Genomic DNA, 13,225 nt, shown 5'->3' on the forward strand with positions numbered 1-13,225 from the left:
ACGTTGTGGCACGCAGATGACCGAGGTTTAAACCCATTTAGTCACACATAGACAATTCGCTACACTTTTCCCACCTGCAGCAATCGTTACATGCCCCCTCTGTCTTTCTGGTACACACTGTGTTGCAGGAGGTATTTCAAGTCTGACCCTTCAAAGAGAGACTCAGCAATATGATATCATCGCACATATTGGGGCAACTTCCCACATAACATACATACATAAACAACAACAGAATTCAGAATTACCAAGACTGCCACTATTGTCTCTCCCTAATTTGCATTGCTGCGGTTTCTGTAAGCAGAAATCTAACCCGCAGTGCATAATGATGTCACTTTGCTGAGTCTAGCTTTAAGTTACTGTATAGGGTATCTTTACATAAAGGGTGCTGGGAGGCAGAGAGAGGTAACTAAAGACTGTGAGCAGAGCCCTGACCAACAAACACGGGTTAATTATTAACAGGCAACCGCAGGCGGCAGTAACGGGACCCTGCAGCCATGTCATCAAAATCAGACAGACAACACGGGCGTTGACCCTAAACATGCTGGGTAAACAGAGTCGGGTTGCTACCGATTATGTATCACCACAAGCTTGCCACTGTAGTGAACATGAAAATTGGACTCGTAAAATGTTCTGTTACAAAGTACTTTTAGAATAAAACAGGGCACAGGAGTCATTGGTGATGTAAGACCAGTCATGTATAAACTGGGTTAATGGAGTCATGTATAGATTACATATAGAGAACATCATTCCTGTTCCCCCAGTGTAACATCAGTAACATAAACATGACAGGCTATAAGTGCATAGAGGAACACAGCTGTGTGTCTGGGGGTGTGTGCGAGTGTGTGTGAATAGAATGACTTCCAAACTCTTTCAAACCAAACTATAATTCATAATTAAGTCAATAACATTATCAGTAACCAAACATAACTTAGTAACAAAACATAATAGTTTAAATATGATAGTACAATTCTGTAGAAAAATACATTAGCATTATGGTCAGGTTTTCCTGGGCAGAGCCATATGATCAGGAAAAACTCCTGACCCTACTTATTATTAAGACAGATCTCCACACTTACAGACAACAATGTCAGTCTATAGTCTTGTAACGGTACCCCCCCCCCTGCAGACCAGGGTTCCCAAATAGTGGGTCACAGACAGTTCCGATTGGGTCGTCATGGTTTAAGACTGGGATGTGACTAGAAACATTACTATGGTCCTCCATCTCTACTGTTCCTCCCAGTATGTTAGCTTCCACTAGAGGGTACTGTGGATCTCTGGCTTTTCAGAGCTGCCAGTATTCCCACAGTAGGAAGAAGATCACTATTCCTCCATGTCTTATTCCTCCATGTCTTGTTAAATAATTACAGCATAGGCTATCTAGGGCAGCTGTTGTAGAGACACTGTCCCCAAAATTGTATTTCTGCCCCCTTCTTCCGTCGCTGAATGGTGTATGCAAAACCACAGCATTTAGGGGACACCATTTTTCACACACATGTTGTCTTGACTTTGTTGCTGGTTGTTTAAAGGCAGGGGTGATGCGTATTATGACTTATCCCCTTGTAGGACCTGAGAGAGAGAAAAACTTATGAGGATTTCCCTGCACAAGAAAAGCTGAACGATTCAAACATGATTATACAAATGATTCAATAAGACCTGTGTGCATGCCTGTGTGTGTGGTTGTTGTACGTGAGTGCAGGTGAGTTCTACTTAGATCCTTACCTACCTGGTTGCGTGTTTTGTGGGACTTCTGCATCCAGACTCTCCATTGGTCGTAGAGTTTGATTGACATGCCGCCGCAGCCATACGCATGATTCCGTACCCAGCCGAAGAACTGCTTCAGCTCTCGACGTAACGTAGAATTGGAGTCTCCAGACTTGGAGTCACACGAACCTGATAACACACGCTCTGTAGGAGGGGAGAAAGGGGGTTAGAGTGTGTGTTTGGGTGTGTGTGTGTGTGTGTGTGTGTGCGTCCTCACCACTATGAGGTGTAGAAGCAGCAGTAGGATGGCTCCATTCACTCCAGATACCAGCCCTACGAGACCCATAGATACCTACTGGGTTACAGCGCACCTGCATAGAACACACTGGGATTACCACACATACACACACACGCACACACACACACACACACACACACACACACACACACACACACACACACACACACACACACACACACACACACACACACACACACACACACACACACACACACACACACACAGACACCGTACCTGGACAAAATACACAGTACCCGGTCTCAGGCCTGCCAGACGACATGATGTCTGGTTCCCAACGTCATCCATGACCTTCCAGTCTGAGATGTCCTCCAGCCGGTAGCGTATCTGGTACTTGGCCTGGAACAGGAAGTCTTTGAGAGCTGGGGGAGACTCCCATCGAACACTCAGATGGTCCTCCAGGTCACCCACACGACTCACACTCACACCTGACGGCGGGTCCGTTGTTACTGTGGACGGGGAGGGGAAAGAGGTAGCGTAACTCAGAACTACTTTAAAACAGCAAGATCCGTCTAAAATAATGGTTATTTCTTTCTTCTCTGAGTTAATTGGATCTGACCGTAAGAGTAAGTCATACAGCACAGGTATTGTTAGTGTGTGTTATTAGTTTCAGTGTGGAGGGAAATGAGGGAGCAGCGAGTAGTAACTCGAGTGGTGTAAAGCGTCAATCGCCCACCTTCCTAGCCCTGCCCCATCCGCAGGGTGTGTGTGTGTGTGTGTGTGTGTGTGTGTGTGTGTGTGTGTGTGTGTGTGTGTGTGTGTGTGTGTGTGTGTGTGTGTGTGTGTGTGTGTGTGTGTGTGTGTCTGTGTGACCACCCAGCGTGAGTAAAAGGAAAATGAGCTCATCAAAAGGAAGGGTGTGTCTGGTCTTCCATTCTACAAAATGCCCGTCCTCCCCCATTTGTGTGTGTGTGTGTGTGTGTGTGTGTGTGTGTGTGTGTGTGTGTGTGTGTGTGTGTGTGTGCGTGCGTGCGTGCGTGCGTGCGTGCGTGCGTGCGTGCGTGCGTGCGTGCGTGCGTGCGTGCGTGCGTGAGTGCGTGCGTGTTCCCCCTCACCCCCAAAATCCTGGGTTGGGATCTAAGTAGTAGGATGAAGATGGTCCTAGATGTTTATCTTAGGTCAGTTTTACAATTCTCCACTAATGGTTACTGTTAGGTCTTGAGTTAGGTAAGCTGATCCTGGATATGTGCCCCAGGGCAACTTTTAACTGGGGCAAGATGTAAAGCTCTAAAGCCAGAGGGTCAAAGTTCAGGCACTTACTCTCTCTCTGTCTCTCTATCTGTCTCTGTCTCTCTCACACACACACACTCGCACGTACGCACACACTCACCCACGTCTAGGATATCCAGGGTGATGACATCAGAGGTGGCTGAGCCGAGCTGATTGGTGGCTTCCACCCAGATCTCGTAGGGCGTGAAGAGGGCGAGGTCACGAGGTATGTAGCAAGAGTACGGCTGGGCGGCATTCAACTCCTCACATTCTCTCTCTCTGCCATACCACCTACACACACACACACACACACACACACACACACACACACACACACACACACACACACACACACACACACACACACACACACACACACACACACACACACACACACACACACACACACACACACACACACACACACACACACACGTATAATAGACTCAGACTGTATTAGAATGAGAATGTGTGTGTGTATGCGTGTGTATTAAGTGTGTGTAAGGAGTGTGTACCTGAGTTTGTATTTGAGTGTGTATTTGGTCTTGATGAAGGTCTCTCCCTGTCCTCCCGGTGCCCATCGACAGGTCAGGTCTTTGGTGTTTCTGGACCAGCAGGTCAAGTTGACTGGCTTCACTGGAGGCACTGAGGGAGAAGGTGGATGGTGGGAGAGAGGATATATTTTAGTCCAGAATGTTCTTCTGTCTGTCTGGGGTTCAAATTCTGGGACTTTGCCAAGATTCCATTCCACACAAGGTGTTGAACAGGGACGTCATGCTGAGATTAGGGCACTGTGACAACACTGTGTGTGTGTGTTTGTGTGTCTGTATGTCAGACCTGTATGTGTGTGTGTGCTTGTGTGTGTGTGCTTATGTGTGTGTGTCTGTCAGACCTGTGTGTGTATGTGTGTGTGTCAGACTCCATGTCCAGGGAGTAGTAAAGGGAGTAATGCACCACAACATGGTGTAATAACACAGGAGTTAACAGGACTAAAGACCCTACAGTTACTCATCCACCAGAGGATGGTACTCTAAGACTGGTATAACACTGTTAACTTTTAGCTATGTGTGTGCGCTAGATGCTGCTGCTAGATGTGTGTGTGTGTGTTGCTCCACTTACTCCCAATGTAGAGGCAGGACCCGGCTAGAACATGTCCTCCATGGTTGTGACACACCAGGTTGTCCCCTGACCTCTGCCTAGAGGCTGGCAAGCCCGGCAGGGTGACACTGAGGGCCGTAGGGCTCAACACGCTGTAAGAAGAGCTGGGCAGCCGGCGGCCATTCAGGCTCCAGAACAGAGAGCTGGCGTGGAGGCCCAGATCAGGGCTGACTGAACATGTGGCAGTGAGGGTGGAGCCGATGGGCAGGGCTGGGTCCTGGGGTAAGATCCCTGCCATCTCTGGAGGGGAGAGAGATGGGATGAGTGAACACATGGATTAAAGAATGGTTGATTGAACTGTTGATTCCCAGTAAGCAGAGGGAAAGAGACAGACGAGAGGGGAAAGAGAGAGACGGGACGGGTTTTTACTGACTCAGAAGAGAATATCCGACAAATAGGCTACTGTATTCTAGAACCCAGCAGTAACTCCCAGGTCAGTGGTGAACCCAGATTTCCACTTCCATAGACCCAGAGTGTTTATCACGTCGTCAGACCTCTACAAGTCTCATCCTCAAGCCACGAGTGTTGAACAGCTGCCTCAGATAAAGGCTATGTTGTAATTTGAGGAAGCTCTTATGAAGACGTTAATTTGACCAAAACTCCTCCTCGACAACACACACACACACACTATTTACACCAAAACATGGCAACGCTGATGCTGTAAATGTATAATCGTGGAAAGGAAGCCAGGCCGTGATTAGCCAATCAAACAACGATCCAGCTCCATAACAATCATGGTCTCACCACCGCAGTATTACAGGAAGGGCTAGGCAGAGGGAATGCCCCTGAATTAAGCAGGAGAACATTCATTCTAAAGACCTCAACGACAGATTGCAATTACACTTGTGTATTTACTCTCCTGATGGGTTCTGAAGAAGTAACTATGGGCTGTAAAATAGTATTTGTTTCTAGAAAGGAGGTCCCCTGAGGTAAGGCTGCTCATATAGATTATGGTTTAAAGGTGCAAATGCGTTTTTTTTCTGGTAAGAGTGTTCTGTGCACTGATTAGACGGCTTGTACAGAATGTTTGTTTTCGTTCATGTCTGAGACTGAGCATTGACCATTTCTGCAGGGTTTTCTTTCCATCCAGGCACAGAGCCAAGATGGTGGTCAGTTAGATCAGGTGTGCTTAGTGCTTGGATGGAAGAAAAGTCTGCAACACCCTGTTTGTTTCTCAGGGGTGAAAAGCATTGCTTTTAATCTAAGTAAACACACAAGCTGTCGAGCTAAAGCCCTGTATTACAGCACTGGTGTTGTGAAGATGAAAAATGGCCTCTGGTTTTAGACCCTCCTGGTTCTGGATGACAGTTTTCAAGGATGCTTGGAAAGCGACTAATCCCCTGGTTTCTAAAACACTGTTTACCTTTCGCTCCTGCACGGAACAGTTCAAAGGTAGTCTGTGTTTCTGTCCGTCTACAGGACAAAGGAGCCACATGTGGAACATTTGATGGAGGCCTTGTATGTGAGTGAATTGAAACAAGAAGTCATGCAACATTTAGCCATATCGAGCCATGTGATGTTTTCTGAATGGCAGTTACTTTGACTATGATGAGTGAGTGGGGGTTTTCACTGGAAACGTTGACAACAAGAACAGAACCTCAACTAGAGAGCATCAACATGACATAGAAAGGAAGGTGAGAGACCGTTCACAAGGCAACCTAAAGGTCTTCAGTGGTGAGGAGAATGCTGATGCACATCCAAACCAGGAAAAGTAACCTTTCAGAAAACGTGTATTGCTTTGTTATGAATCTATCACTGGAGTAATTGGGGGGATGGCAGCAGTGGGTCTTGCTCTTCAACCAGCAACTCTGTGGAAAGTGCAATGCACAATCTCCTGTGCCATAAAAGTCCAATACTTCTTGCTATAGAGGCAGTAGCTCACTACTGTCGCATATATTCATTTCTTCATTAATCGAAACAACTGAAAATACATAAAAAGTTCACGGTTGGACAATAATGATCTAGGCCTACGTAGTTTTATGACCTCACCTATACAAATAAACTGGACACAGACATAAAATCTAGCCGACATACCGCAGCACATCACTGTGATTTATTTACTTTACTTTGTATTAAGCTGGCGGTTAATATTCCCTGAGACCCGACCATATGATGTCACCGTGGTGTTGCCTCTGTAAAGCCCAGTGCTACATGTGTTAAACGAATTAAGAGCCGACCTGTTGAAATCCATCTTGGGACACCGTTTTTCAATAGCATGGTCAAGAATACCGAGATCTGTGTCTAGCTAGGACTAATATTTCACCATTTCATCAAATCTAGAAGGGCTAGTGAATGTTCATGGAACTGACTTCTTTTTTTATTTTTTATATTGCAATATTTTACATAAAGCAATATTGCATTATTTTACATAATGTTTGATGCTGGATACAGATCTCACATGTTATTTTATTTATTTATGAAATGCATTATAATTAAGTTTAGCCTGTTCATTTAATTTGAAATGGTTAGAAAAATAAAGTAGCCTACTAAATCTGATTCCCTGCGTTCAAATGACTTAATATTTACCTCAAATTATTATTACAATATTATGGATAATCGTTTCAAAATATGTAGGACTTGCCATTGTTAGAGCAATTATTTTGTACACTCATTCCCTATGAAACCCGCATAAACAATACCGTTTAGCCCATTAACAAGGTTTAGGACAGTAGGCTATTATCTAACAGTAGGATATATCCTACCAAACCAGATTTACAGACAACGTGTGTTATCACATGGAAGAGCTGCTGTACTTACGTGACGATGAGGACATAACAGCAGGAATGTACAGAATCAAGAAGAATAATGACAACATTTTATGGCAACTTGTATCTTCTTTCGTTCAGTCGGTAAACTCTCCACTTTTTACGCTTCTATTAATAGAGTATAATTTATACAGGTTAGGAGGGGGAAAACTGCACAGGTTCAAGTTGAATTGCACCGCAGTCCGAAGATGCGAGAAGAGGAGTCTTTCATGCCCAAGCTCGGTCCAAACCTATTATTTGATCAGTTGATAGCAAACCATCTCCGGTTCTAAAGAGTCCATCGGTAGTCGTGAGCTTTTCCAACCTCCGTTTAGTATTCTAGTGCTTCAACTTCTGTCTGTCTGCGTCTTCACACACAAGTTCATACTTTTCAAGCTCCTCCTCTCTCTTCCCACACAAACGCCAGTCATTTTTTCTTTCCCCCAGTATTTTCCTCTCTTTTTCATCCCCCCTCCCCTCCCCTCCCCATCTCTTGGCCTGTGATGCGTCAAGGAGTCAGATCCATTCACTTTCACCGAATCACTCTTTCCCCCTCTTTTCTTTCTCTCCGTCCTTCTTTTCTGCCTGGGGGGCTGTTGAGTGTTGGGTCACAGATTATTATAGGAAACTTCCTCATGATGACTTTGACTCCCACACAGTGTGTGTGTCTGTGTGTCTATGCTTGCATGCTTGTGCATGTGTGTGATATCTGAGATGGTTTGGTGGTTGGATTTGTGTTTGTGTTTGTTTTGACGTTATGGTGACAGGTGGAGAATGGGATGTATTGTGGTATCTTGCATAACCCATACCCAATGCCTTGGGCTGCAGGGAACAATACATATTATATCTTACAGTAGTACATTCTGAGTCTACACCCCTCCCCTCCCTCCCCCACCAACTAGCTGTGATTGGAACTTGTCACTTTTCCCAATTATATTAAATATTTCATCAGTCATTCCTTCCTTCAGTTCTTCTTTTATTCCTACATTCCTTCCCTTTGAAGTAATCACTGATTTGACATTGTAGGATTGGTGAGAGTGGGTGTCATCTGATGCTTTGGATAACTCACTAGATGTCTTAATTCACATGAGAGAGACGGTGATGTAAGGTAGACTACAGTCACGACATCCAGTCTACTCAATCATACTGCATTGTCTTGTAGGATAAAAAAACACTGTTCAAGTTGAACATCTATGACTATGACTAATGTTTGAAGTTGGCATCCCCCTCTTTTTCTTTCTCTTTCAGTCGTTCTCTCTGTCTCTTCCCCCCTCTGGCTCTCTCTCTCTTGCTTTCTCTCCCTCTCTTCTTTGAGTCAGTTAGTGTAACAGAGACTAAGAATGTTAACTGATTCAGAGGCAAATGTCCCACAATGCCATGCTTTCTCTCGACTCCGGGAGGCGCCCGTTGTTCCCGAGGTGATTCCCGCTCGTGGTGTGGCGGCTGTGTCCGGGAATCCCGTAAGTGTGAATTGTTGTTGTTGAATGAACAAGAACCCCGTGTTGTGTCATTTATAAGCCATTCTAAGACTGTAAGAATGAAACAGATTTGCTAAAGGGGGTGTCGATTGATCGGAAGGGACTGAAAGGAGAATGTTCCTCATCAATGCAAAAAAAAAAGTCTGTTAGTTGGCACACATGCGCGCGCACACACACACACACACACACACACACACACACACACACACACACACACACACACACACACACACACACACACACACACACACACACACACACACACACACACACACACACACACACACACACACACACAAACACACACTGAGGGTAAGCTGGTTCTGGATCTGTGACTGACTCCCTACAACCATGCTGAAACATTGAGGAGAACAGGATGGAGATGGTTCAATCCAGTATTACTGTAACAGACATGGGAAGACAGGCGTATTCCCTTTAAACCAGACCACACTGATGGGAACATGGGCCGATGGCAAAACCGTGTGGCATGTGGTTGAAAAAAAGAATTGCAGCATGTACAGGTCCTAAAGTAAACAATGATGTCAAACACTACCTAGTGCATCTCCTTAGACCCAGATTCGTGTCGTACTAGTATTTGTTGTGTCAGTAGCATCGTTGTGGCATCAGTAGCCTCTGAAACACTAGAAACCTGTCCACTCGACTGAGACCACACTGGTCCCCTACACAAGCATAGTGTATGTTGGTAGCCATCCATGCAAGTACATTACTTGAAATATAGTTTTCTGTGTTCTGATTCTGTAAAACAATATAAATAAATCAAGAAACAAACATTCTGAGCCAGAGATAAAGGTAGTTTTGCAAGTGATGCAAAAATGCAACATTGGGCTTAAAGGGTTACAAACCTGAGACATAGGGCTGCGTTCATATAGTAACAGAAAAGTTTGAGAGATTGTTTCTCTTCCAAATTCTACAAATATGGACAACCAAAAACTTCAATAGCTACTTTGATGTTCCTTCTACACATCAAAAGAACAGACAAACAAAAAGGTGTGGTTGATGAGGTCAAAATACTGCCGTTGACAACCATTCATTTTGTTGTAAAGGAGTAAGATAGGAGGTTATCGCTCCAAGTTCAGCCAGAAAGGACAACTAAATAAAGTAGGTTAGATGTTCTTCATACATACTAAAAACACTAAATAGTTGATCCTTTCAAAAATATATGTTCAAATTTGCTATTTTAGATCAAATTACTTAATTTCAGATTCATATATCATTTTACATTTTACATTACATTTTACATACATGTTAATGCTTTGGATTCATTTAAATGTGATTTTTTATAGATTTTCACAATTTTCTTAACGTAAAGTTTTCATACATTGAAGCCCAATGTGGCTTTTTGCAAAGTTTCCAGAAAATTGTTCTATAAACTTGAAAATTACAAGTATTACAACTATTTACAAGTATTTAATTACAACTATTACAACTAATTACAACTATTACAAGTATTTCTGAAGGGGAATAACATGCTTTCCTCATTTGGTTCTATGCTTGTGTCTCACAGGGGAAAGATGATTCCATTAAGGGGCACATCAAAATGAATCCAGTACTGTAGATTCCAGTACAATAGAGTATAATATATTGTGATGATACATGTATTATTCTCCTCTGTGTATAGACCCCGCAGGAGGTTTTAGGAGAGGTTGCAGCTAGAGCCCTCTAATCAGGACTGGGAACCACTCCAACTCTATCTGAGTACAAGATGATGTACCAGGGGAGAGACAGAAAGAACAAGAGGGAGGAAGAAAGAGCGATGGAGCAAGAAAGTGAAGGGGATAGAGAGACAAAGAGTTGGAGAGAGAAAGGGAGAGATAGAAAGTAAGAGAGAGAGGTAATCAGAGAAAAGCAGAGAGAGATCATGTCCTCTCAACATACCTAGAGGCAGCCCCAGAGGTCCAATCCTGCCTGATTAGGAGAATAATGTTGTTTGAAGACCATCAGTACCTGGTTATGAACCAGTTCCATCCAGAGACACAAAGGAGGGCTACCCCGTTCTGAGGAATTCAGAGGGATTGTGCATATGTGTGGGGATTATACCCCTGGAAAAGGAGAGAACCAGTCAGACTCTCTCTCTCTCTCTCTCTCTCTCTCTCTCTCTCTCTCTCTCTCTCTCTCTCTCTCTCTCTCTCTCTCTCTCTCTCTCTCTCTCTCTCTCTCTCTCTCTCTCTCTCTCTCTCTCTCTCTCTCTCTCTCTCTCTCTCTCTCTCTCTCTCTCTCTCTCTCTCTCTCTCTCTCTCTCTCTCTCTCTCTCTCTCTCTCTCTCTCTCTCTCTCTCTTTCTCAATGGTTTCCCTGAAATAATGCATGACAGATGTATGTCAACCTCTTTCTTCTCCCTCTCTCTGTCTGTCTCTCTTATGGCAGGGCCTCCAAAACATGCCAACGTAACTTATGTTTCTCCTTCTCTGTCTCCCTACGTCTCTCTCTCACCCTCTCTCCCTCTGTTCCCATCTGGACCCAATGTGTCGGTCTACTCTATGCCATCAACAATCAAAAAAAGCAAAACACTACATTGAGGAGACGGGGATCAAGGTTTTGTCTGTAAATCCCTCTGGTTTTATGGCCTGAATTACAAGTACATGTGAAGTGCATGTTTATTTGAACTAGCTGGGTTGGATAGATTGGATACTGGCTGCTTTCACCCGTAGGCTACTCCCCAACCCAATAATGTGGAGCTACAGTACGACTGGGAGGGCCTGCTGCTCCATTTCTATCCATTGGAGGGCAGTACCTACAAGCTTGTTCTGTATGTGTCAATGGCTGTATATGTAAGCAATAAGGCCCGGGGGGGTGTGGTATATGGCCAACATACCATGGCTAAGGGTTGTTCTTAGCGCGACACAACGTGGAGTGCCCTTAGCTGTGGTTATTGGCCATATGCCACAAACCTCCGAGGTGCCTTATCTCTATTATAAACTGGCTACCAACGTAATTAGAGCAGTAAAAATAAATGTTTTGTCATACCCATGGTATACGGTCTGATACACCACAGCTGTCAGCCAATCAGCATTCAGGGCTCGAACCACCCAGTTTATAACAGTGCATATCATACTCAGCGTGGTCCTCTGTAGCTCAGTTGAGAGAGCATGGCGTTGGCGCCATTCTACTCACGTTAGGCTGTCAACCATGTCCAATCACCATCTCCATGTCCATGTTCAAAAAGCCAATCAATGTATAGCTTCTCATTCTTTGGGAGAAGGACACAGCCTATAGCGTCGCACACCTATGGAGGGGTGCAAAAGATGGAGGAGTTATAGGTTGACATAGCCAACCACCTGGGAAAAAAGAGCGGCATCCAGAGAGTGCACGATTGAGACAGAACTGTAGCTAGCCAACCTTCTGAAATATCAACTTTTCATACCACAAGGTAAGATTAAAAACATGAATGATACTGCAATTGTGATATTAATCAGAGCCAACTTGTTTTCCAACAGTATAATTTATGTAGCAACTGCAGACTTGTGGCTATCAATAGTTGCTGCGAAGCTTAGATGCCTGGCAAGCTAACTAGCCTGCATGGTAACGTTAACGGTGACGTTTCAGTAAAGTTACAGTACAGTTGCTCTAGCATAGGTAAGAGAACTGTCAAAGTTTTTCAGATCTAAAATATAATGCAATCTGCTAACATTACCAAGGTTAAGTTATTGCCCATTTTAGTAAATGCTATTCAGCTAGCAAATTTCGTTAACTATCTAGCTAACATGTAAAATCTTGTCTAATGTTAGATAGTAAATCACATGTTAATGATTTGGATTCATTTTGATGTGATTTTTAAAGTTTTTACACTTTTCTTACCATAAAGTTTTCATACATTGAATTCAGAGGCTACATATCGGATGACTGTCATTCATATTCCATTCACCCAGTTCAATGTAACAGCAATAGGTTAAGGCTACTATATGATTCTCAAATTTTCCCAATACCCATCGTGAGGTTGCTACAACCTAGCCTATGAATGAAAGTTTACAACGTAGGTGCACACAGGTCGAGAGAAAAATTTGAGGTGACAGACAGTAACACATTCAATAGCGCCTTGCACAACGTTTCCTGCATCTAGCTGATCTAGTGTGTAATCATTAGTCCAACATTTGCAAACGAGAGTTTGTATTGGACAAATTCTGGTATGTTTATCCCTGTTCCATGCTTCCATTTAAGAAAAAAAAGATCTACAGAATCGGCGGAACGAATACACCCCTGATCACACGTAAACACGGTTCACTTTCATAACAGCCACGTTGTATTCCTTCTTGCATATATGCCCTCCCCTCCTCTCACCTTTTCCATTCGCTTGTGGACTTCAATGCACAACACATCAGCTGTATGTGAGGCTGCATTCATCATAGCTGGGGATTTTAACAAGGCTAATCTGAAAACAAAACTCCCTAAATTCTATCAGCATATCGATTGTGCTACCAGGGCTGGTAAAACCCTGGATCATTGTTATTCTAACTTCCACGACGCATATAAGGCCCTCCCCCGCCCTCCTTTCGGAAAAGCTGACCACGACTCCATTTTGTTGCTTCCAGCCTACAAACAGAAACTAAAACAAGAAGCTCCAGCGCTCAGGTCTGTTCAACGCTGGTCCGACCAATCTGA

General features: G+C 44.0%; 1 protein-coding gene across 2 annotated transcripts; it reads right to left on the reverse strand.

The window, feature by feature from the left end:
- Nucleotides 1-865: 865 nt before the first annotated feature.
- Nucleotides 866-7,487, reverse strand: crlf1a (cytokine receptor-like factor 1a). 2 transcript variants are annotated; one of them, XM_071387491.1, is made up of 8 exons: nucleotides 7,145-7,487; nucleotides 4,349-4,627; nucleotides 3,745-3,874; nucleotides 3,351-3,520; nucleotides 2,237-2,469; nucleotides 1,979-2,072; nucleotides 1,724-1,905; nucleotides 866-1,566 (listed from the first exon to the last, which is right to left on the reverse strand). In XM_071387491.1, exons 1-8 carry the CDS (start codon nucleotides 7,200-7,202, stop codon nucleotides 1,543-1,545), a joined length of 1,170 nt encoding a protein of 389 aa, XP_071243592.1. In that variant the 5' UTR covers nucleotides 7,203-7,487; the 3' UTR covers nucleotides 866-1,542. The 2 variants fall into 2 exon arrangements, with proteins under 2 accessions (XP_071243592.1, XP_071243593.1); XM_071387492.1 differs by having other exon boundaries at nucleotides 1,720-1,905.
- Nucleotides 7,488-13,225: the final 5,738 nt, after the last annotated feature.

Source organism: Salvelinus alpinus, chromosome 38, assembly GCF_045679555.1.
Source record: "Salvelinus alpinus chromosome 38, SLU_Salpinus.1, whole genome shotgun sequence".
NCBI lineage: Eukaryota > Metazoa > Chordata > Actinopteri > Salmoniformes > Salmonidae > Salvelinus > Salvelinus alpinus.

What these genes read in the sequence shown, in the direction of transcription:
- crlf1a (XM_071387491.1), bottom strand. Translation starts at nt 7,202, where the DNA reads ATGTTGTCATTATTCTTCTTGATTCTGTACATTCCTGCTGTTATGTCC. An exon ending in TGTTATGTCCTCATCGTCAC is followed by an intron (nt 4,628 to 7,144) that starts GTAAGTACAGCA and finishes TCTCCCCTCCAG; the next exon opens with AGATGGCAGGGATCTTACCC. An exon ending in GTACTGTGTATTTTGTCCAG is followed by an intron (nt 2,073 to 2,236) that starts GTACGGTGTCTG and finishes TGTTCTATGCAG; the next exon opens with GTGCGCTGTAACCCAGTAGG.